Source organism: Bufo gargarizans, chromosome 1 (assembly GCF_014858855.1).
Source record: "Bufo gargarizans isolate SCDJY-AF-19 chromosome 1, ASM1485885v1, whole genome shotgun sequence".
In the NCBI taxonomy this organism is placed as follows: Eukaryota; Metazoa; Chordata; class Amphibia; order Anura; family Bufonidae; genus Bufo; species Bufo gargarizans.
Window position 1 is genome coordinate 717,145,648 of NC_058080.1, and position 22,453 is coordinate 717,168,100.

The following is a 22,453-nucleotide window of genomic DNA, read 5'->3' on the forward strand; positions in this document are numbered from 1 at the left end:
TTGTTGAGCCCTTGAAATGCCGTCAACATATGGTCCCGTATTAGCAAGATTCTGGAGGAGAAATGGACGATAACCAGAGCATTTTTATAAAATTTTTGAAAATTGCCTTCCATCTTGGGCTCAATGGTCACATGCTGTACATCTAAGCATCACGGCTGAGGCCACTGACCGGCTGCAGGTATCAAGAGAAAGAGGTGACATCATCACCAGGACTGTCGGGGTGGTGGAGAGTTGGCAATTTTATTTTGCACAATTTCCTGGTGGTGGGTAGTTTTATTAAAATTTCGGACAACCCCTTTAAGAGTATACAATTTTATCTCTCACGTTCACCCTGTGGGATGTCCTCAATAATCTCACTTCAGTTTTTTGAGTTTGCAATATGTTCTCCTTTAATTTAGATGTCCATGTATGGCATAGAGATAAGTATTAGAGCAGGTTCCCATCTAGACTGGGGTCACCTTGCTGTGGTGGATGGCCACAGATATGAATATTTTTTTAATCAAAATCTATTTGCCAAGCAACTTGTGTTTAGTGGTATATTAGATGTAGTATTAGTTTATACTGTATGTTTATAGAATGCTGCTATGCCTTGCTTTCACTGTGACGTCACTGTGAAGGAGAGCAGGTCAGCGCTGCGGCCTGTGAGTGGCTGCAGTGGTCACGTGTCCCCCCGTCGATGGATGCTGACATAAGGGGAGTGGAAATGCCAGTCGGGAGCCACACAGACTGAATCCAGCGGCGGGGATCAGGTGAGTATCATCACCGCTACGGGCCAGCCGCATCTGGAGGTCTGATTTAGTCCTGCATAACCCCTTTAACAACGTGTGCACCAGAACACTAGCTCACATAACACCAGAAATCTACTCCAGCTTCTGCCAGGAGTAGATTTCAGTTTTGGCACACAGACAGTAAAAGATGTGACAAATTTATTAAGAGGCGTGTTCTTCATTATAGAAAAGAAGGGGTTCGGTGCGCAGCGCCAGCACTGGAAAGCTAAGGAGTTGAGGTGCACTGACAGTGAGCGGTTCAGCCCAACCCCCTTGGTGCACTGACACAGTGATCTGCTTGTCTTTTTGTAGGGAATGCAGCAACGATTTTCACTTTTGCAATTTTCACACCGGCTATTGGAGCTGATGTTTCCTCTCAGCTCATTTGTCAGCTTTGCTGTGTAGACTGGAACAGAGTCAACAGAGGTTTGTCACAGCTCTACTATACTGCTGGAACTCTAGATAAGGAGAAATAGCAACGCTATACGCAGGGCTCCAGATGACGACCAAAATGGTCGCCAATGTGACTTCGAATTTACAAATGGCGACAAGACTTTTTAGTCTTGTCGCCATTTGCGACTACACCCGCCGCCGCAGCTCTGCCGTTGAATACAGAGGCGGGGCACAGGAGATGATAGTTCTCTGCCCCGTCACCACAGGACCTGTCAAAGGACCTGTGGTGACATTATTGTGCTCATCACATGGTATATCACATTATCCATCACCATGGTAATATGAAAAGAGGTTTGTCCAGCTTGTAGTTGTGGTAATCCAAAAGGCTTTTTATTCAATATTCAATATAAAATCCAGGTACAAGAATGCAGAGTCTACATGTTTCGGGCACAATTCAGTCTTAGCCCTTACTCATGACTGTAATGGACCATGTGATGAGCTCAGTGACGTCACCACAGGTCCTTTGACAGGTCCTGAAGAAAGAACAGGAGACCGGCAGCTACGCATATCTCCTATGCGGTGAGCGCCGTAACAGAAATAAATAAAAACCATGCAATTCGCCATTTTTTTTGTCACCTTGTCACCCCAAAAAATAGGATAGGACTGTTCTATTATGGGCCGAACGTTTCAAAAAATGCGAAATGCACACTGCTTTTTTTGGTGTTTTTTTTGCGTGGTATTGAGTATCGCAATACTTTTTTATCGTGACTAAAGCGAATGAAAATTTTGGTATTGAAACAACCCTACGCTGATCTGATCGGTGTAGCGTTGTCACGATACCAAAATTTTGATTCGGTTTTGATTTGGCGACGAAAAATTAAATTTGGCTCCAAAATTTTTCAGTTCAGGAGCCAATGGCTGCCTTCTAGGTATTTTTTTTTTGTCTGGAGCACTGTATACGCCCAGAAAATGATCCGTATGAAGCTATCCTCTCAAACCGAAATTTATAAGAAATGTCTGTATATAGTTTTGGGGTTGTTTCAGGTGCAGGTCCCACCTCGGGGACTTGTTACTATCTCAAGAATGGGACTCCTTTGGGTGCAGCCAAAAAGGAGAGCTGGCCGTGCCTGTGTGGCTCTCTCCATTCACATCAATAGGACCTCCAAATATAACCAGCTTTTTTCGGAAAACCCTAATAAAATAAATGGAGAGCGCTACACGTGCATGCCACTTCTTCATTCCCAGAGGAGAAAGCTAGGGTCCCGCTTGGAAAATTCCTACTGGGACCGCAGCAATCAGCTGTAATCTGTGGAGCAAAAGGCCAATAAGTGTTTCATTTCCCTGCAGCACCACCTCAGGAGAAAATAAGTATTACACAGCGTCCTCTAGAGTGAGAGATGCGCTTTGTAACCGCTCTATACTTTGGGCAAGTGAAGAGGGCATCCCGCTATTATACTATAATTCCCCAATATATGACGGAAGCAAGAAAATGGTTTTTCTAAGCTTTACGACCACTTTTAACAGAAAACGACCAAGACCAGGTCTAGTACAGCTTTTAGCCGATGGATATAAGAAGGAATTTACCAGGTGCAAAAAGAAAACGGTCCAGGGCAGCGCTCGCAGTCCCACGCACTGGTAAGTACCATCTAGTAGCATTATTTTAAATCGCAAATTCGGGGGAGATACTGAACCTTAAATCTGCATTCCGCCGCTGCCCCCCCCCCCCCCCTTCCCCATTCAGCCGCTTCTAGCTTCCTCCTGCGCAGGCCGCTGCCAATTCACAGTGAAATAGGAGCTCTTGTTTACATGAATTAAAGTAAGCTCTTTTCATGTTAAAAAAAAAAGACTGATATTTCTCGACTTGACCCGAATCCAAGAGCTCGCAGGACGCCAATGTTTCATATTGCTAGAATAACAGAAGGATATTTACTTCTATCTGGCAGGGGGACAACATGAGATTTCTAAAGGCAGAAGAGCCGCAACACAAAGCAAAGCTTCAAGATTGGGGGGTTCAGAACCACTGGGGAATGGGACTGAGCTGCAATACCAGACAAAGCCATGGAGTGGAGGTGCTTCTGGAAGTATAAGCCTAATGACAACCCAAAACAACTTTCCTTAAAGGGATTTCCCATTACTTTTATACTGATGGATTATCCTCAGGAAAGACCATCAATATGTGATTGGTGGGGGTCCAACACCCGGCACCACTGCTGACAAGGCTACCACTAGGGGGAGCTTAGGAGCTTAAAGAGTAGCTGTCTCCTCTCCAGAAATGTCTGATTTAGTAACTACTTGCATTCCCCATGTAATACCAATTTTGGAGCATCTATCTATTCTTCTAACTGTATGTCGGGCTATTACTCTATAATTCCTACTAGACGTTTACAAATAAATTGACAACTAGGTGTTATCATTTCCCTTGTCAGTAGCCTGTGCCCCTGCACAGTCCGACACTGGCAGCACTGACAGGACAATGTCAGATTAGGCTACTTTCACACTAGCGTTGTTTAAATCCGGAAAAACGTGTGAAAACGGATTACATTTGAATCCTGATCAGGATTTTGATCACAATGAAAAAATGCATTTGAAAAGACGGATCCGCCATTTATGGACTTTAACTTTTTTTTCACATTTTTCGGGTTTAACATGCAAAAGCCGGATCAGATTTGACTGAACACGCGGCGCCGGACCCGGCGTTATTGCAAGTTAATGGGAGAAATGCCGGATCCGGCGTTCAGTCAAAGTGTTCAGGATTTTTGTCCGGAGGTAAAAATACAACATGCTACGGTTTTCTGAAAAGCCTGATCAGTCAAAAAGACTGAACTGAAGACATCCTGATGCATCCTGAACGGATTTCTCTCCATTTTTACCGATCTGCGCATGCCGGAACGACGGATCCGGCATTCCGGTATTCTAAATGCCGGATCCGGCGCTAATACATTCCTATGGGAAAAAATGCTGGATCCGGCGTTCAGGCAAGTCTTCAGTTTTTTTCGCCGGAGAGAAAACCGGAGCATGCTGCGGTTTTCTCTTTTGCCTGATCAGTCAAAACAACTGAACTGAAGACATCCTGATGCATCCTGAACGGATTACTCTCCATTCAGAATGCATGGGGATAAAACTGATCAGTTCTTTTCCGGTATAGAGCCCCTGTGACGGAACTCCGTGCCGGAAAAGAAAAACGCAAGTGTGAAAGTACCCTTAGGGTACTTTCACACTTGCGTTGTTTGATTCTGGCAGGCAGTTCCGTTGCCTGAACTGACTGCCTGATCAAGCAAACTGTATGCAAACAAATGTCATTTTTCTGACTGATCAATGCATTGCAATATCGGATCAGTTTTTTCCGGTGTCATCAGGCAAAACGGATCCGGTATTTATTTTTTTCTCATTTTTAAAAGGTCTGCGCATGCGCAGACCGGATGGACGGATCCGGCATTACGGTATTTTGAACGCCGGATCCGGCACTAATACATTCCTATGGAAAAAAATGCAAGTCAGGCAAGTCTTCCGTTTTTTTCGCCTGAGATAAAACCGTAGCATGCTACGGTTTTCTCTTTTGCCTGATCAGTCAAAATGACTGAACTGAAGACATCCTGAACGGATTATTCTCCATTCAGAATGCATGGGGATATGCCTGATCAGTTCTTTTCCGGTATTGAGCCCCCAGGATGGAACTCACTGCCGGAAAAGAAAAACGCTAGTGTGAAAGTACCCTTAGACAAGGAAACACCCTGAACTGGTAACAACTTGTTATCAATTTAGTTTTAAATTTCTAGTAAGAATTATAAAGAAAAGGCAAAACAAAAAATAATAATAGATTTATGATTTCACAGGGAATACAATTATCTACGATAGCAGACCGGTCAGGAGAGGTGACAGGCCATCTTCAAAGGGGTCTTCTGCTTTCAAGAAAAGAAAAAAAGGGCAACAGTGGAAATGCCCCAGAGTAATAAAAGCAGCATTACTCACCTATCACATCCAGTGCCAGACACTTTGTTTCTCCCCGCTGGGCGTTGTTCACCTGGCTGCAGAGAGGATGTCACAGTGACACTAGTCACTTTTCATCCAGGTAAATAAAGTGTCTGGCACTAAATCTAATAGGTGACTAATGCTGCTTTTATTACTGTATGGCATCTTCACCATTGGCCAGTTTTTTGTTCAAAGTGGACGGCCCTTTCAAAGTGAATCTGTCAGCAGTTTTGACCATGCTAATCTGCTGACAGCCCTAGGTAGGGACTGAGTAGAGCAAGACAAATATACCCATACTTTATGTGGAGCTTTTACGGTCATCAGGAGTAGTGAGAATATGATGTTTTATTCTGTAAGGATCTGCTTCTGCCCTGGAGTCGGAGCATCACTGTGAAGTGCTCCATCCGCATTGATCTGCTTCACAGCCCCTCCCCTCTGAGTGACAGCAGTAGCATACAGCTGTCAGTCAGAGCGCTGGCGGGGAGCAGTGCAGTAGCTCAACGCAGAGAGCACGTCACAGTGCAGCTCAGACTCAAGGGCTTGCAGGAGCCTGGCAGAATAAAACTTCATATTCTCACTAGCTCCACAAAAGGTAGGCTTGTCTGCTCTCCCTGGACTAGTGCTGTCAGCAGTACTGCATGGACAAAACTGCTGACAGATGTTTAATTTTAATAGTGAGTTACAAGTAAGGGCTCTTTCACACTTGCGTTGTCCGGATCCGTCGTGTACTCCATTTGCCGGAATTACACGCCGGATCCGGAAAAATGCAAGTGAACTGAAATGCAATCACGTCATCCATGCCGCACGGACGGTAAGTATACTGCTCCCCCGCTCCCCACTACACTTTACCATGGCAAACAGGACTTCAGCGTCCCGGCAGCCATAGTAACCATTCAGAAAAAGCTAAACGTCGGATCCGGTAATGCGCCGAAACGACGTTTAGCTTAAGGCCGGATCAATGCCTTTCAATGGGCATTAATTCCGGATCCGGCCTTGCGGCAAGTGTTCAGGATTTTTGGCCGGAGCAAAAAGCACAGCATGCTGCGGTATTTTCTCCGGCCAAAAAATTTTCCGGTCCTGAACTGAAGACATCCTGATGCATCCTGAACGGATTTCTCTCCATTCAGAATGCATTAGGATAATCCTGATCAGGATTCTTCCGGCATAGAGCCCCGACGACGGAACTCTATGCCGGAAGACAATAACGCAAGTGTGAAAGAGCCCTAAATCATCATAGGCCATGTTGTGGTTTTACAAATTGCTATTGCAATATTACATATATAATAAAAAATAGAAATAAATTATATATATATATATATATATATATATATATATATACACACACACACACACACACACACACACATACATACAGGTAACTATTTTGCTACTGAGGTTTTATAATTATTATTGCTAATATAAATATTATAAGATGGCTGAAAATATTCTGTAAAGCTCGGTAGGTCTTATTTTTCATATCCGTATCCTCTTTTACGAATCGCAAATCATGGATACCGGTCACCTGCATTACGCATTTTGCGGATCGTAACATCCTTCTCTATGATAGAAATGCCTAGTCTTGTCAACAAAAACAAACAAGAAAAGGAAAGCAGATGCGGACCGCACGCGGTGTGCTGGCTACATCTTTTGCGGCCTCACTGAAATGAATGGTTCCGCAAATCCCAGAACGGATGCAGGCAAGAAAAATACCGTCGTGTGAATGGGCCCTTAGGGTACGGCAGGATCTGGCGAGTCTGTAGCAGTTTTTCTGCAGCGGATCTGCTGCAATCCCACAGCTACAAAAATCCACACGCAGAGATCCTTGCGGGTTTCATCCTCTGCATTGCAAAGCATAAAATCTGCAGCAGATACCCACTAGGAGAAGAGGCCAATAGGAATAAGGAGGGACTAACGGAGGAAGGAGCAGAGCCCTGAATCAGGTAAGAGCGGAGGCTGCAGGCGTACGTCAGCTCCAGCAGATCTGGGGACAGAGGCTTTACTACTACCATGCAGGCAGGAGAGGGATCAAAGACTTGGTTCGGGGCTTTTGTAATGAAAGCCCTTTCTGTCTGACAGGAAAAGAGGGATATTTCCAAAGACACAGGCACAGAAATGCCAAGATAAAGTGAGAAGTTGGGAAAGCGTTTATTCGCTTGCGGTAGGAAAAAGTTAATGCCGCTCTTGAATGGGAACCATGAGTTGCAGTCCGTGCATTTTCCATCGTGTTACGACACAGTCATGTCTCCTAGGGCCGTGCGCCTGTGATGTGGGATATGCCCCGCTCTGGAGCCATAGACTCTGCTCCACCACAAGGCTTAGTCCAGGGGTTACCATAATAACACCCAGCCGCCACTAATACGGAAACAGTGTCGCTTCATGTATCAGGCGGGATGAAATCCCTTGGATCAACTTTAAAAGAATCTGCAATGTACAGGACAATTGATTAAATAGCAATCACATACTGGATCGGGATTACAATAATGGCTTTCTACGGTGGTTTACTAATAACCTGTGGAGCAATAACCTGGTCTCACTTTTAGTGCCCCTAACCCCCTTTTAGGCGATCCCACAGCTAAAGGGAGCATTTACTTTTACAATTCCCTAAGACATTGCTTAAATTGGCTTTTTTGAGGACCTGTTACACTTAGGACTCATTCACATTATCCAGGAGGTCAACAACCTCCAGAGCTCCAGCTGTTGTTCAACTACAACTCCCAGCATGTTTTATTCACTTCTATGGGATTTTCAAAAACAGCCGAGCAAGTATGCATGCTGGGGATTGTAGTTTCACAACAGCTGGAGCGCGGGAGGTGGCTGACATTGCTTTAGCTGGAGGGAGATGGACGGCACAACTGATTTTGCTATTTCAAATGGTATCACCCATATTTTTTAACTAATAATACCAGATTCGGATATTTTTTATTTTCTAATCTGTTTTTATGTTCAGAATATATTCTATTTTCAGTATAGGATTATGGGGGTGGCCATCTTGCCTCAGCTTCTGCGAAAGGGATTAAAAGATTTGCATTACTGCAATAACACGGACCATAAAAACTTGTAGTCTCAGGGGGACTCACGGACTTCTATGGAAGACTGTTGTGGGCATGCTCTGTGACCTGTGCAGTGAGGGGGAGGAAGTAGGCTGTGACATCACCTATTATTAAGGATGGATCCCGTGTTATATGTATATACACACACACACATACAGAGGTCCCTCAAGTTACAATATTAACTGGTTCCAGGGCGACCATTGTAAGTTGAGTAATCGGTTCCAAAGCCCCAAAATGTCATCAAAGATAAGAGAAAATTAAGATTTAAGAAAAATAAGCAGATGACTAAGAAAGATAAAACAAGTCCTTCCGGAACAAGACAAAGAACAGTTAGTTGGGAAATTCATTAAAAAATGGAAGAGTTTCGTGGAGGAGTTTTTGTCCCTTTGCGAAGTCAATGAGCTGATGGCCCCATTCAAGCTGAATAAATGGTACCTGGAAGCGCAACTTGCAAACAGATTGGGGACGCTGGAGACATAATGCAATGCGAGAGATCTTCAGGCTCATGGTGAGATGGGCATTCTTTAAAGTGGCATACAGTGACCAGACTAGTGTTCCTGGGTAGGGTGGTATTGGGAGGGGGTGACAAATATATTGTAAAAAGTGAGTGGGGAACTACGCAGTGATATCTGTCTGTACAATCCATATATATTGTTCTGTACCATGTATGACTTCTGCTGACATGTTTATTGTATGGTTCCTCTCACTTCAATAAAGAGATGATTTAAAAAAAAAAAAAAAAAGTCCTTCCATATAACAGTCATTATATACAGCAATTTTACCAGAGAAGTGTCCCTGATTGGTTGGATCCAAGTCTGGGACATTGTATGTTGAGTCTAGTTTTAACTTCCGATGGGTCAGAAAAGACCACTGTATGTTGAAAATATAGCAGCAGGACTCGGCTTCGCACAGGTATATCTTATCTATTTCATTTAATGTTTATAAAGTGCAACACCAAGCGATCAAAAAGGCGCATGCCCTCCAAAATAGTAGCATAAAAATTAGACCCTACCTAAGACAATTGATCAAAAAATAAAATCCTATGGCTCTCAGACTATGGAGACACCAAAACATCTTTTTTTGGGGGTTTAAAAAATGCTATTATTGTGTAAAACTTAAATAAATAATAAAAAGTATACATATTAGGTATTGCCACGTCCATAACGATCTGCTCTATAAAAATGTCACATGACCTAACCCCTCAGATGAACGCTGTAAAAATAAAACAACCAATTTTTGTTCTAAAACCACCAATTTTTTTGGTCACCTTGCCTCAAACTGAAATAATGAATGATCAAAAAAATCAGATGTATCCAAAAATGGTACCAATAAAAACGTCAACTCTTTCTGCAAAAAACTAGCCCCTGTACCAGATGATCGGCAGAAAAAAAAAAAATATGGCATTCAGAAAATGGATACAAAAATATTTTTTTTCCAAAAATGCTTTATGTAAGACTGAAACAAACAAAGAAAGTAGACATATTCGATATCACTGCATCTGTAACGACTTGGTCTATAAAAATAGCACATGATCTCCCCTGTCAAATGAATGTTGTAAAAAATAAACAGTACCAAAACAGCATTACAAAAAATGTAATATAGAGCAATCAATGTAAACATTTTTATTTTATTTTTTGTTAATGGTAATGCAAACGGATCCGTTCTGAACGGATCTAAGCGTTTGCATTATAGGTGCGGATCCGTCTGTGCAGATACCAGACGGATCCGCACCTAAACGCAGGTGTGAAAGTAGCCTAAAAAGACGGCTTACCTCTAAGATATGCCATCACTATGTAATCGGTGGGGGGCCCTTTAAAATGTAAAGGGCTTGTAGAATATGTTTCACAACACATTTTTCAAACCGGCACCTGGATGTGAATACTTTTGTAATTGCATGTAATAACATTTTTTGTATAGCCACTGAGTTATTCAATTCAATGCATCTGTATAGCGCCACCTGCTATTTGCTCTTTTCCTTACTTTTTTTTTTTTCTGTCCATCTCACTGAGCTGCAGCAGTTACAGGGAGAAAGCTGCAGCAGAAAGGACACGCCTCCTGAGAAAGGACACGCCCCCTGTGCTGCCAGGCTTGAAGATTATCTAGCAGAGCAATAGGAGGAGTAAATGTTGAGATCTCTGGATCCATGTGTGGTACGGGCTGGTTCTAGCTTTGTTAGTAAGGTATTGTCATGTCCTTTATGGTGTTTGATTTTATTTTATTTTTTCATCAATCATTGAAGACCCCTTTAAGGCTACTTTCACACTAGCGTTCGATCGGATCCGTTCTGAACGGATCCGCTCATATTAATGCAGACGGTGGCTCCGTTCAGAACGGATCCGTCTGCATTATAACTTAGAAAAATTTTCTAAGTGTGAAAGTAGCCTGAGCGGATCCGTTCAGACTTTACATTGAAAGTCAATGGGGGACGGATCCGCTTGAAGATTGAGCCATATGGTGTCATCTTCAAGCGGATCCGTCCCCATTGACTTCCATTAAAAGTCGGAACGGATCCGCTCGCCTCCGCACGGCCAGGCGGACCCCCGAACGCTGCTTGCAGCGTTCAGGTGTCTGCTCACTGAGCGGAGCGGAGGCTGAGCGCTGGCAGACGGATGCATTCTCAGTGGATCCGCCTCCACTGAGAATGCATTAGGGCCAGACGGCTGCGTTCAGGGCCGCTCGTGAGCCCCTTCAAACGGAGCTCACGAGCGGACACCTGAACGCAGGTGTGAAAGTAGCCTAAGTTTTACCTCCACCCCTGGCCACTTACTAGAAGTGGGCAGTCACCTGCGGGTGCTGGAACACCACTGTGCAGGCAAGAACAGTGAAAGGGATGCAGCAACACCCCAAATCTGTGGGCCGTTCATTCTCCGGATGGGTGGGGGCCCCATTTAATGAGAACACTCACTGCCCGATGACATTTTCCTTGTGCCGCCTGCGCTGTCCTAGAATAATCTGTCTATAGCGGCTCCGCTTGCTGTGCTGACAACCCCTTTAACAATGTAATCTACCAGAGGATACGTGCGGCTATCTGCTCCCTCCGAATAAACCGCACTCACAGTCCGCGCCGCGCGCTGCACAAATGACAGGCTGAGTTAAGATATCAGGGTCTTGTGACCGACCTCTGGACATCGCTGGCACCACAGTGACTAGACCGAGTCTCAAGGCTCTCAGCCCTTGGCATGACAGCTTCCTGACTGGACACATTCCCAAACCCTTGCCCCCTCCTCCCCAGCACCCCCTCTGCTGCGATTGTCCCCTCTGCCTCCTCCTGTAATCACTTTTTCCCCCCTGGATGTTTAGTTAGCAGTTTCCAAATACATAATAAGTCAGCGGCTCCAAAGTAAATACCCCTGGACGCGAGATAAAAAACACGTACCCGCCCGTTAACCCCCGAAAAGCTGGTGGCTGGTAATGTAATAGAAAGTATATACTAAAATAATGAAAGTATACAGTAAGGAGGTGTGGGGCTGGCGGACCTCTAGTGCTGTACCTGTGACCCCTGGCATAATCCTGCCCCAACTTCTTCATAATGAGTCGTTATCCTAATGACATCACCCACGTGGCCCGGGACTGGCTTTCGTGGTTAAGTTCTTTCCCTTTAAAATTTAAAGACACTTGCAACTATTTTTAAGGTGTCAGAAATCCTCTTTGAAGGGGTTGTCAGAGCATACATACTGGCGGGATAAGCCTCTAAGTCAGTGGTCAGCAACCTTTGGCACTCCAGATGTGGTAAAACTGCAACTCCCAGCATGCTCCATTCACTTCTACGGGAGTTACAAAAATAAGCAAGTGTGCCTGCTGGGAGTCGTAGTTTCACCACAGCTGGAGCGCCTAAGGTTGCTGATCCCTGCCCTAAGTGACGGCTTACCGCTAGGACAGACCATCACTTTAAAGGGTCCGCTTTGTCGGTGGATCCTCTATTAAGTCGGAGCACCCCTTTAAGTTTCCCTCACACCGGGGTGCCTCCGGTCACGTAGCTGTGCAGGCAAACTAAAGGTGACCTCTTTCACTTGAAAAAGCTCTGAAGGGGGTGCAGCGCTACATCAGAGCCACGGCCTCTTCATTCTCAGGATCGGTGGGGGTCTCATAAAGCAATATCCTACCACCACTCACACCACAAACCCTTTAAGACAAAAATTGACAACCCCTTTAAGACAAAAAAAACAAACCTCCTCTCTTGTAGGTTTTTTCATGGATTGAAGATGAATCGTATCTTTGTGCTGTACGTGGACCAGCCTATAAGTTCCATACACCGCTATACGCATAGGTGCGCTAGAGGAGGGTGCAACCTATAAAGGACACAAGCACTTAGCGGGTCTTAGACGTCCGCCATTATGCGGCGCTCGCATTTCTGCGTTTTAAAGGCCGTCGTTCTTCACTTGCATCTCTGCTTTCGGCATCTGGGGCCACTTATTACAGGCAGGAGATATTAACCACTTGGCCACATTTATAGGAGACGCTGCCAAATCCGGCAGTTTTTCATTTCTTGATGGCACAACATTATTCAGAAATGACATGCCTCGAGCTCCTTCTAGAAAACCCAGAGCCACAACTTCCGTCTAACACGTGGTATTTGGGAGTCCGGCCGCGGTTCAGCTTTCGAGCTGGAATAGAATTAATCAGGGTGATCCATTCTAGATCTGGCAGCACCCAGCTGACAGGCCCGAAGTTTTGTAAAGTGATTTCGCCGATGCCCGTGGTGCGGTCACTGTCAGAGCCGGTACACTCCAACTCAAAATTACAAAAAGGTCTGAAAAGCTCGTTATCCCACATGGTGCAAGTCACCTCTGGGCCCCCTCCAAGGAGAAGGGACACCTCTGTGGTTCGGGCCGGGGGAGTTTTTGAAGGCAAAAAAACCCCAAGAGGTATACCCATTATAGAATATCGCCAGAAAATGAAGGGGTGCTAGTTTCAGAATATGCCATCATCTTCCATGGTGGGAAAACACCCCTTTAATTGCAGAATAACTGACCTATTTTTTTTTCATTGTCCCAGACAAAACTTATTTTTCCCTCAACATAGTTCTATTTTGTACCCATTCTATTTTTTACCCATTGCTTTGCTGCAATGATATGCATGAGGAGACAGTGAATGATTGTTGGGGGTCTCAAAGGTTGGACATCCCCCCCCCCCCCCAAGAGCTCTGATTCCAGGGGTTACAGAGGAAGCCCAAAGCATAGTGGCACAAGTACAATACCATTACCCAGCTACGTGTCCAGTAATGATTCTCAAATATCTGGAACCCATTTGGATTAAGAGAGGCGCCGACTCCCGCTCCGAAATGTACCGTAAGTAACATCTGACTGTGACGTCGATTTTCCACAACTTATAAATGAAAAGCGTTATCCCACAAAAAAGTATGACTAAGCAATGAATAGGACATGTCAAATGAGATGTTATTACAATATACATGCAAATTTAAAAAAATTACATTTTCCTCTCTGGTGGCGCCCCCTGCTGTTTCTCCTTCTGCTCCACCTTATCCTGCATTCAGTAGTGGACTGACATGCTCAGTGGCTTCCCTGCTCCCTTCCTCCTCTCAGCGCTGTCCTAGAGATCTCAGAGAGAAGCAGGTGACGCGGTCCAGACACCTTTCATTCATCCATCCGACTTCTAAATTCATAAGAATATAGAGCTCTATCTCACTCTAGACCGTGGCGATGGAAATTGGGGAAGGGGGCATTAGATACCATAGTGAGGGGCTATTTATTAGTGGAATCCCTGGGACTTTGTGTGAGGGGCTATTTTCTATGTAGGGGAGGAAGGTGTTAACAAGAGCTGACTGCAGTGCATTCCTGACATGAGCTGCTGTCCAGCCACAGAAAGGGAAGAGACCAGAGCTGCAGAGAGGTGAGTAAAGAAGCTAAAGAGGATGAAAATGACACTGGAGTAGCGGTTCTGGCATGGATATAGTTAAAATAATGGCGTGTGTTACTCCAGATTTTTTTTATTTTTGAGTCACGGCATATCCCCCTTTAAATTATTGGATTGATCACGAAGCAGTCACTTAATTAGCGCCTCTCTAATCACTGAAACCATTCAATCAATTGCCATATAATAAATCCTGTCAAATGCTCTTTTAGCTCTGGTGCTCATAGAGGGGTGTTAAAGGGATTGTCAAAATGAATCTTATAAATTTAAACGTATCCATAGGATTATGGATAGGAAGTATCTGATCAGTGGGTCTCTCCCCGGGTCTCTCCCCCCCCACCCCCCACCAATCATAAGAAAAGGGTGTCCTTTGTCCCCTCGTATGGATGTATAGGTGGTGGAGCATGCGTGCTGTTGCCTCATTCATCTCTATGGGACTGTCGGAGTCAGTGGTCACCCAGCTTTAGGGCTTGTCCAGTCTCCCTCCTACGTGCCAGCTCTTAGGTGCAGTTGAGGTATGCACGATGGATCCATTTCTCATCAAAGCCTTGGGTCTCGCAAGCAAAGGAAATACCCAAGAATGTCCTCAAGAGGACGCCACCCCGCACTGGAATGCAGCTAGTTAAAGATGCCATGGAAAACACATTAAAAGGGACAGCAATATGAAACAGCTGGCAGAGGAACAATAGGCAGAGCGAGGACAGAGCTAATTGTGTGCGGCACACGGAGGAGGCTCTGAAGTCAAGCTCGCCTGGCTCGCTGAAATAAATTCCTTATGGGGGGAAAATCTCATCTCACAGGGAGAAGGACAAGAAAGTCCTTAATGAGTTTTTTCCCTCAGCATATAAATCAGGATAACGAGCTGGTGGGAGCGCCGTCTCTACCAACGTGGCCAATAGGAAGCGCGCTGGTGCCAAAGTGCAACGCCACGTGGGGAGTGGGGCAAGGAAGGGATGGAGTGAAGAGTGAACGGAGTGGTACAATGGGTACAGCATGTCACGCCCAGATCCTCAAACATCCTAGAGCAGGGATGCTCAACCTGCGGCCCTCCAGCTGTGGCAAACCTACAACTCCCAGCATGCCCTAAATAGCTGTAGGCTGTCCAGGCATGCTGGGAGTTGTAGTTTAGCAACAGCTGGAGGGCCGCAGGTTGAGCATCCCTGTTCTAGAGGTTAAGTCCATTACATGGGCTTCATTTCCTGATGTATACCGCCTCCAGATGGACTCTGACGTACGGCACTGCAGTGCATATGTCGCCCATAGGCTCCAATGCAAAATAAAACAAAGGCTATAGCAATATGCATAACACATCCAAAATACTGTAAGCCATAAATCATCAAAAAATTAATGGATGAAACAACTATCCATACACATCAATACCATGCATAACACAATCCACTCATCCCTATGGCAAAAAAGTGTATAACTATATGCCAATAAAAATTACCAGACCGCATGAAATATAAATATAATTTATTGACACGATATATAAATGACAATTCATACATGAAACCAAGTGCAGGAAAAGGCGACATCCACATCAGGAGACACAACTGTTAACTCAATCCCCATTATACATAATATTAAAGTGCAAGTGCATGTAAGTATCTCATACATACAGAGTCTATTTACCCATTATGTGGCTGGCGCCATCCCAGAGGAGACACATAATGGGTAAATAGACTCTGTATGTATAAGATACTTATATGCACTTGCACTTTATACATAATAATAATGGGGATTGAGTCGCCAGTTGTGTCTCCTGATGTGGATGTCGCCTTTTCCTGCACTTGGTTTCACGTATGGATTGTCATTTATAAATTGTGTCAATAAATTATATTTATATTTCATTACAATATGCATCACAGCCCAATGGAGGGTGCTGGGGTACGATGGATATGTCTGACATATGTACCAGGAGCTTTCCCAGCATATATGGCCCATACAGCCTAGGCTTTAAAGAGGTTTTCTGACACTTTTTAACTGATCGGTGGGGGTCCGACAACTGGGACCCCTGCCAATTATCTGTTTAAGAAGGCACTGGTGCTCCTGTGAGCGCGGCGGGCTTCTCTCAGCTTTTCCTAGGCCATGTGATCTCACATTCATGGCTCACATAGCCTAGAGGCAGCTCAGCCCTGCTGAAGTGAATGGGGCTGAGCTGCAATACCAAGCACGGCCACTATACAATGTACGGCGCTGTGCTTGGTGAGCTGAGAGCGCCGGTGCCTTTTATTAAACAGCCGATCGGCGGGGGTCCTGGTATTGGATTCCCATTGATCAGACACTGATAACTTATCCAGAGGATAAGGATCAGTTAAAAAATATCGGAAAACCACTTTCACACATATAGAAGGGAAAGCACAGGGAAAAAAAAGCCGCCAATGACTGGTACGGCCACGCAAGGCGGATTCTCCATAGAGTCTGCTAACTTTTTTTTCTGCAAAATCCGCTTATGGATTGGTCTTCAATTTTGCTGCAGATTTCTCCCTGTGTGTTGCAAAGAGTGAAATCCAAGGTGCGGATTGAAAATCTCGACTGCACGTATTTCTTCTGCAGCGTGTGAATGACGGTTTTCAAGATCCCAACCACTTTGCACTCTGTCCATAGTTTCACGGTAGATTGAGCCACGTGTGAGCGTACCCTTAGGCTGCTCCTGTATAGGCAGTCCCCCTACAAATGGGAGCAGGTCCAATTTTGGCTGATTAAACGTAAGCTAAGATTTATTACCAGCTCCCATATTATTCATAATCGCATATTTTTAGATTTTATAGAAGAGCCACATTTATTTTGCCTGTTGTGTCTGAACAGCGATACTACATTGGGCCCCATAGAAAACTCCACCAACATAGTCGGCACTGCTGCATCGGTTCATACATTTACGAAGTACTGCACTGCGGTAGGTGATGTATACAATTGTAAGCCGATTCAGCGGGGGGTGAGCGCACCCCAGAAAAGAAGGGGTTACAGGTCAGCAATGCAAGAACTCACAGCAATTCCTCCCAACAATATCAGAGAAAGGGCGCGAGACTAATGACCAGCACTATAATATATCAACAGCGCTGAGCAATGGAGGAAAATGTGTAATCACAGTACATTACACGATTAAGAAAAAAGAACGGAAAAGGTCTAAGAAATAAATTACAGAGGCGGCGCAGGGAGATTCTCTAATGGCGCTGTTAACCAGGAGGCCAAAACAAACTGTGCGATAAACACACGGCAACCAAAGCACATAATAGACATCACAGGGACGCGGCAAACGTCGCCTGCCAGGCAGCAAATACAGCCGCTCTAGGTGATTACCATGTGCAACTAGTGTCCCCTAGTGGACAGCACTGGTCATAGCACCTAGACAAGCAGCTGCACTTCACCCGACGCCTTAAAAAGGGATCGCATCGCGCGTCTGCTTTATGCGCATGCGCTGTACCCGGCGCATGCGCATACAGCAGACGCGCGATGCGATCCCGTGCCGGGCGCATGCGCTGAAGATGGCCGGGGACACTAGTACAGCGCTTCAGAGTAGCCGCCCAGCTCAGTGAATATTGATGGGCGGCGCTTCAAACGGCAGTTGTGGCGAGGCTGGCTGGGCGCAAGTTGATATGAAGCACCGCCCCTTGGGCAGATTGAACACCAAGAAAGCAGGTTATAAAACTTCTTTTTACTGTATTTATGAGGCGGACAGGGGGGATACTTAGATGATTCTAATACCCTTTATAAGACCTATACTGTCATATATATATATATACCTAAATATGCTTTATGGGCCTGTCAGTGTCCCTTTAAGGGCATTTTATAAGGTCTCTATTAAAAGGGCAGCCCCACAGGATAGGTGATAAAATGTCTGGCAGCTGGGGGCCCCACCACTGAGGCACTAATAGATCGGGGTAGGAACAAGTGGCCACTTTTACCCAAGCATCAGGGCAGGACCCTGAGGTAACCCATCATTGTCGTCATCTGAATGTGCAATCATTTAGTTTTTTTTGTTTTTTCCCAAAAATCGCACCAAGACCACCACACCATGTGTGCGCCCCCCTTATGACCTACTCTAATAAGCCCATACATAAGTAAAAAAAACAGGTGTTACTCACTTGCCACCCCGGAGGCCAGGCCATAGAGCAGACCGCCCCCATCTGCCTGTTGCTGGAAGACGTGGGATCCCGGCGGCGGGCTTTTCTCCTGTCTGATGAAGTTATACAGTAACGTCTTCACCAGTCGACTCGTGTAAGGAAGACTGCCAGAGGGAGAGAAGGAAAAACACGACATGAAGATCCAAAAAGTTGTGCACTCTTACTCCGGCTGGGACTTTTACAACTTTGGCAATGTTTGTAGTAGAAAAAAAAAAAGCAACAGTGAGGTGATGGCGCCTCTAAACTAATGGGGTTTCATAGACTATGCCTGAACGCGGGGATCAGATTGATGCTAGGGGTAACCTGTGCGTGCAGATGTTCCTGGAACTGCAACTCAGCCTCGTTCACTTGTGGCAATACCTCCCATTCTGCTGTTGATCAGGGAGTCCCTTAAAGGGGTGGCCCCAACTGGATGTTTATGGCATTTTCGAACAGGTGTGGGTCCCATCTCAAGAATGGGACCCTGCCACGAATGAAAAGTATGCTGCACAAGAGAGGCACTCTCCCCATTCACTGCTATGAAACTTCAGCAAATAACCGCGCAATTGCACTCTGCTATTTTCTGAAGTCCCATAGCAGTGAATGGAGAAGGTCGTGCATGCGCGGCGTGCTCTTAATTCATGGCAGGGCTCTATTCTTGAGGTAAGAGGGGGAACCAGAGGTAGTACCCGCAACCACTGAACAGTTATGGCATATCCTAGCTGTATGCCATAAATATATAGATGGGAGTGCAACCGTTGCAACGTTATCTGAGACTTCGTCCAGCTTACGCCAGGTCTAAAACTGTAAGCATGGCATGGGCGGGGAAGGAGACGGGCTGTCAGGCCCGTCTCATTCACCATCTTCTACGCCAGCCTGTTTTAGGAGTAGAAAAAAGTCAAAATGTAAGAAAGCTCGGAAGCGTCTTACATTTAGAACTGGCACTGGATGAGTCGAAGTTATGGAGAGGTAGGTGCTTCTTGATCATTTCAGCTGTTCCACCGCCAGCACAAGGCCTTTATTAAGACCGGAGTCTAAAACGCCGGTCTTAATAAATGTGCCCCCATATTGATGTTTGCGTGTGAGGGGTACAAGTACTTGGTGCGTCTTATTTGACACCGTGATTCAAACTCTGGTAAGCATCTGGTTCATGGTGTCAATAAATGGCCTACTTTGGCAGAGAGGGGTGATTAGATGGACAAGGAAAAAAAGTGACAGGAGCAAGTATGCTCTCTGATGGAAGAGAGGAAGACAGATAACATGCACAGAAGTCCGTGTTACCTTCCCGTTTGGGGTCATGAGAGAGAATTTTTTTTTCTCCTCCCTGCAACCTGTCAGCACTCTCACTGCCCCCCCTCCTCCCCCAGGCTGGCTGAGATCACAGCCAGCTGAAGGGGGTTCCACATTAATACATCATATCTTGGGCTGTGCAGCAGCTAGAGATGGGAGTCTTGTCATGCTACAATCCTGGTCTTGTTTTGAAGCTTCTATTGTGAGCTTTCAAACAAGACCAAGCTGCAGAGTCGGAAATGGGGTTAAAGCAGCCCTCCCGCCCTCATCCTGCTTGGACTGAACTGTTGGGTCCTTTTCTCAAAGCTCGTAAGAAAATTCGGAGGTCTCATTGCTGCCATCCAATGACTCTCATGCGATCAAATGTTGCTGTGCGGCAACTGCACAGCTCATGGCGACTTACCAGCGGCCTTGCATCAGGTATTTGTGGACCATGCTTTCATGGATGATCTCCTTACGGAAGAGCTGGTAGGACAGGAACACTACGAGAGTAGTAATGGCTTCTAGCAGGATGCTGTAGGTTATATCACTGGAAGAGAAAACAGCACATAAACAGTATGCACACGTGGATGTGGATAGTACAACACGTACAGCCACGTTCATGCGCAGTCCAGGGTAAAAAGTGCTGCAGAAGTCTACAACAAAATGTGCTATGACCACAATCGCTGATGCTTTTTTTTTCTGCTTTGGAAACTATTCCTTAATCAAACCATGATGATGGTGTTAAAGGGGTATTCTGGCTATAACAAGTTATCCCCTATACACAAAATAGGGGATAAGTATCAGATTGGTGGGGGGAGGGTCCTACTGCTGGGACCCCCCACCGATCATGTGGAACAGGGCCACATACCCTGTAGAGCCGTCCTGAAACAGATGGAGCAGCTGGTCAAAAATGCACTCTGCTGCTCCATTCATTTGTGGGGGAGCGCCGGAGACAGCCGAGCCCATAGAAAGTAGGTGGCAACTCTACAGGGCTGTGGAAATTACCCTGCATTTACCGTGAGAGAAGACGAGAATCATCAGTCATCTCGCCTGGCCCTGTCAATAAAGAAGGAGAGGAAGGCTGGCAGAGGAAGCAGGAGGAGCAAGGGTGCAAAGAGTGGCTTGGGCCTACCCTTCGTGCACTTAACTGCCTATTTGCATATGGATTAAAAGTACCTTTTCACCAGAATGAAGCAATGGATTTCAGGGTGACAGATTCCATTTAAAAGAAAGCATATCAGATACCTGCAGTCACCACTAGAGGGAGCTCACTGCAAACAGTGATTACTGAGATCAGTACATAAACAGTATACAGGAAGCTCGTAAGCTCCCTCTAGTGGTGGCCAAAAGGCATAAAAAATGTTATACAACATTTCCACAACATTTGGACTAATATGAAGATATCTTTGAACAATCTGCACAGAATCCTGATCCTATTTATATTACAAACACACAATGATATTCATGGGCCTACATTCACTTTATAGGAAGTATTTTGCTAGTTTTACAATCGCGAATAATGTGTACAAGTACATGTCTACAAGGAACTACATTTGAGTAGCCCAATCTCTTCCCTTTACACTACAGATATTGTAAATTGTGAAGGCGTTAATTTAAAACGTACTCACAGGATTTAGGACTGAAGAAGCACAGGAAAAAAAAAAAAAACGAGTTTGGGTCTTGCAGAAAAACAAGATTCAATATCACTTTTCCGACGTCCGAAAATTGAGTTAAATTGTTATTACCGAGTACTAGGTGTTCTCTTCCTGTGCAGCTCAGGTCAGAGCATCGATGATATTCCCAGTGCTATCATCAGACCCGTGGAGGGGGAGGAATGAAGGAAATGATGTTTGGCCCCAAGTTCTTGTACGCTGCCTCCAAAGAAAACATTCTCCTGAAATCATCCCAAATTCATGTTCTATCTATCCTATGTCCAGTAATTATATCTAATGTGCTGTTTACATGGTGGGGCAGCGCAGGCTCTGCAGCGGGAAGAAGCAAGCTTCTGTTCCTTTACAGTAATGAACACCAAGGAGAAGGGTTTTCATCACCTTATGGAGAAAGGGCACAAAATGCTAAAAGACATCGGAGACTGTTTAAAAAATGGTTTTCGCTACACCTGAAGGATCCACCAGGGACAAGAGATAATATAGCAAGTGCCCCCCTCCATATAGACAGGAAGAACTCCAATACCTGTCCATGATGCTCATATTAAAGAGCTGGCCATACATGGTACATATCGGCCAAATATATATGAGAATGCCCTGACTCAACACGCCCGATCCTCATTACCGCCAACATCTGATGTTGAGGAATTTTTGTATAATTGTCCCTCCTTTCCAGGAAAGGACCACCCAGCCGACGGGTCACCACTACAGCCAAAGACTGGATGAGAGGCCCTTTTCTGGCACTTTTCAATCCGGGACAAGGAAGCGAGAAGAAGCAAGGACCAGAAAAAATAATTATTGCACACAGTGACTCCACCAACAGAACAGTGAGTGCAGCTCTGGAGTACAATACAGGATGTAACTCAGGATCAGTACAGGATAAGTAATGTATGTACACAGTGACTCCACCAGCAGAATAGTGAGTGCAGCTCTGGAGTATAATACAGGATGTAACTCAGGATCAGTACAGGATAAGTAATGTATGTACACAGTGACTCCACCAGGAGAATAGTGAGTGCAGCTCTGGAGTCTAATACAGGATGTAGCTCAGGATCAGTACAGGATAAGTAATGTATGTACACAGTGACTCCACCAGCAGAATAGTGAGTGCAGCTCTGGAGTACAATACAGGATGTAACTCAGGATCAGTACAGGATAAGTAATGTAATGTATGTACACAGTGACTCCACCAGCAGAACAGTGAGTGCAGCTCTGGAGTACAATACAGGATGTAACTCAGGATCAGTACAGGATAAGTAATGTATGTACACAGTGACTCCACCAGCAGAATAGTGAGTGCAGCTCTGGAGTATAATACAGGATGGAACTCAGGATCAGTACAGGATAAGTAATGTATGTAC

General features: G+C 45.2%; 1 protein-coding gene across 1 annotated transcript in view; it reads right to left on the reverse strand.

Moving 5' to 3' along the window:
* Nucleotides 1–22,453, reverse strand: part of LOC122929971 (dymeclin) — a 231,439-nt gene that overhangs the window by 185,789 nt on the left and 23,197 nt on the right. The window contains exons 4-5 of the mRNA XM_044283443.1: nt 19,847–19,972; nt 18,136–18,278 (exon numbers count right to left, since the gene is read on the reverse strand). Of these exons, the coding sequence (XP_044139378.1) occupies nt 18,136–18,278; nt 19,847–19,972 (269 nt within the window). The remainder of the gene's footprint in view (nt 1–18,135; nt 18,279–19,846; nt 19,973–22,453) is intronic.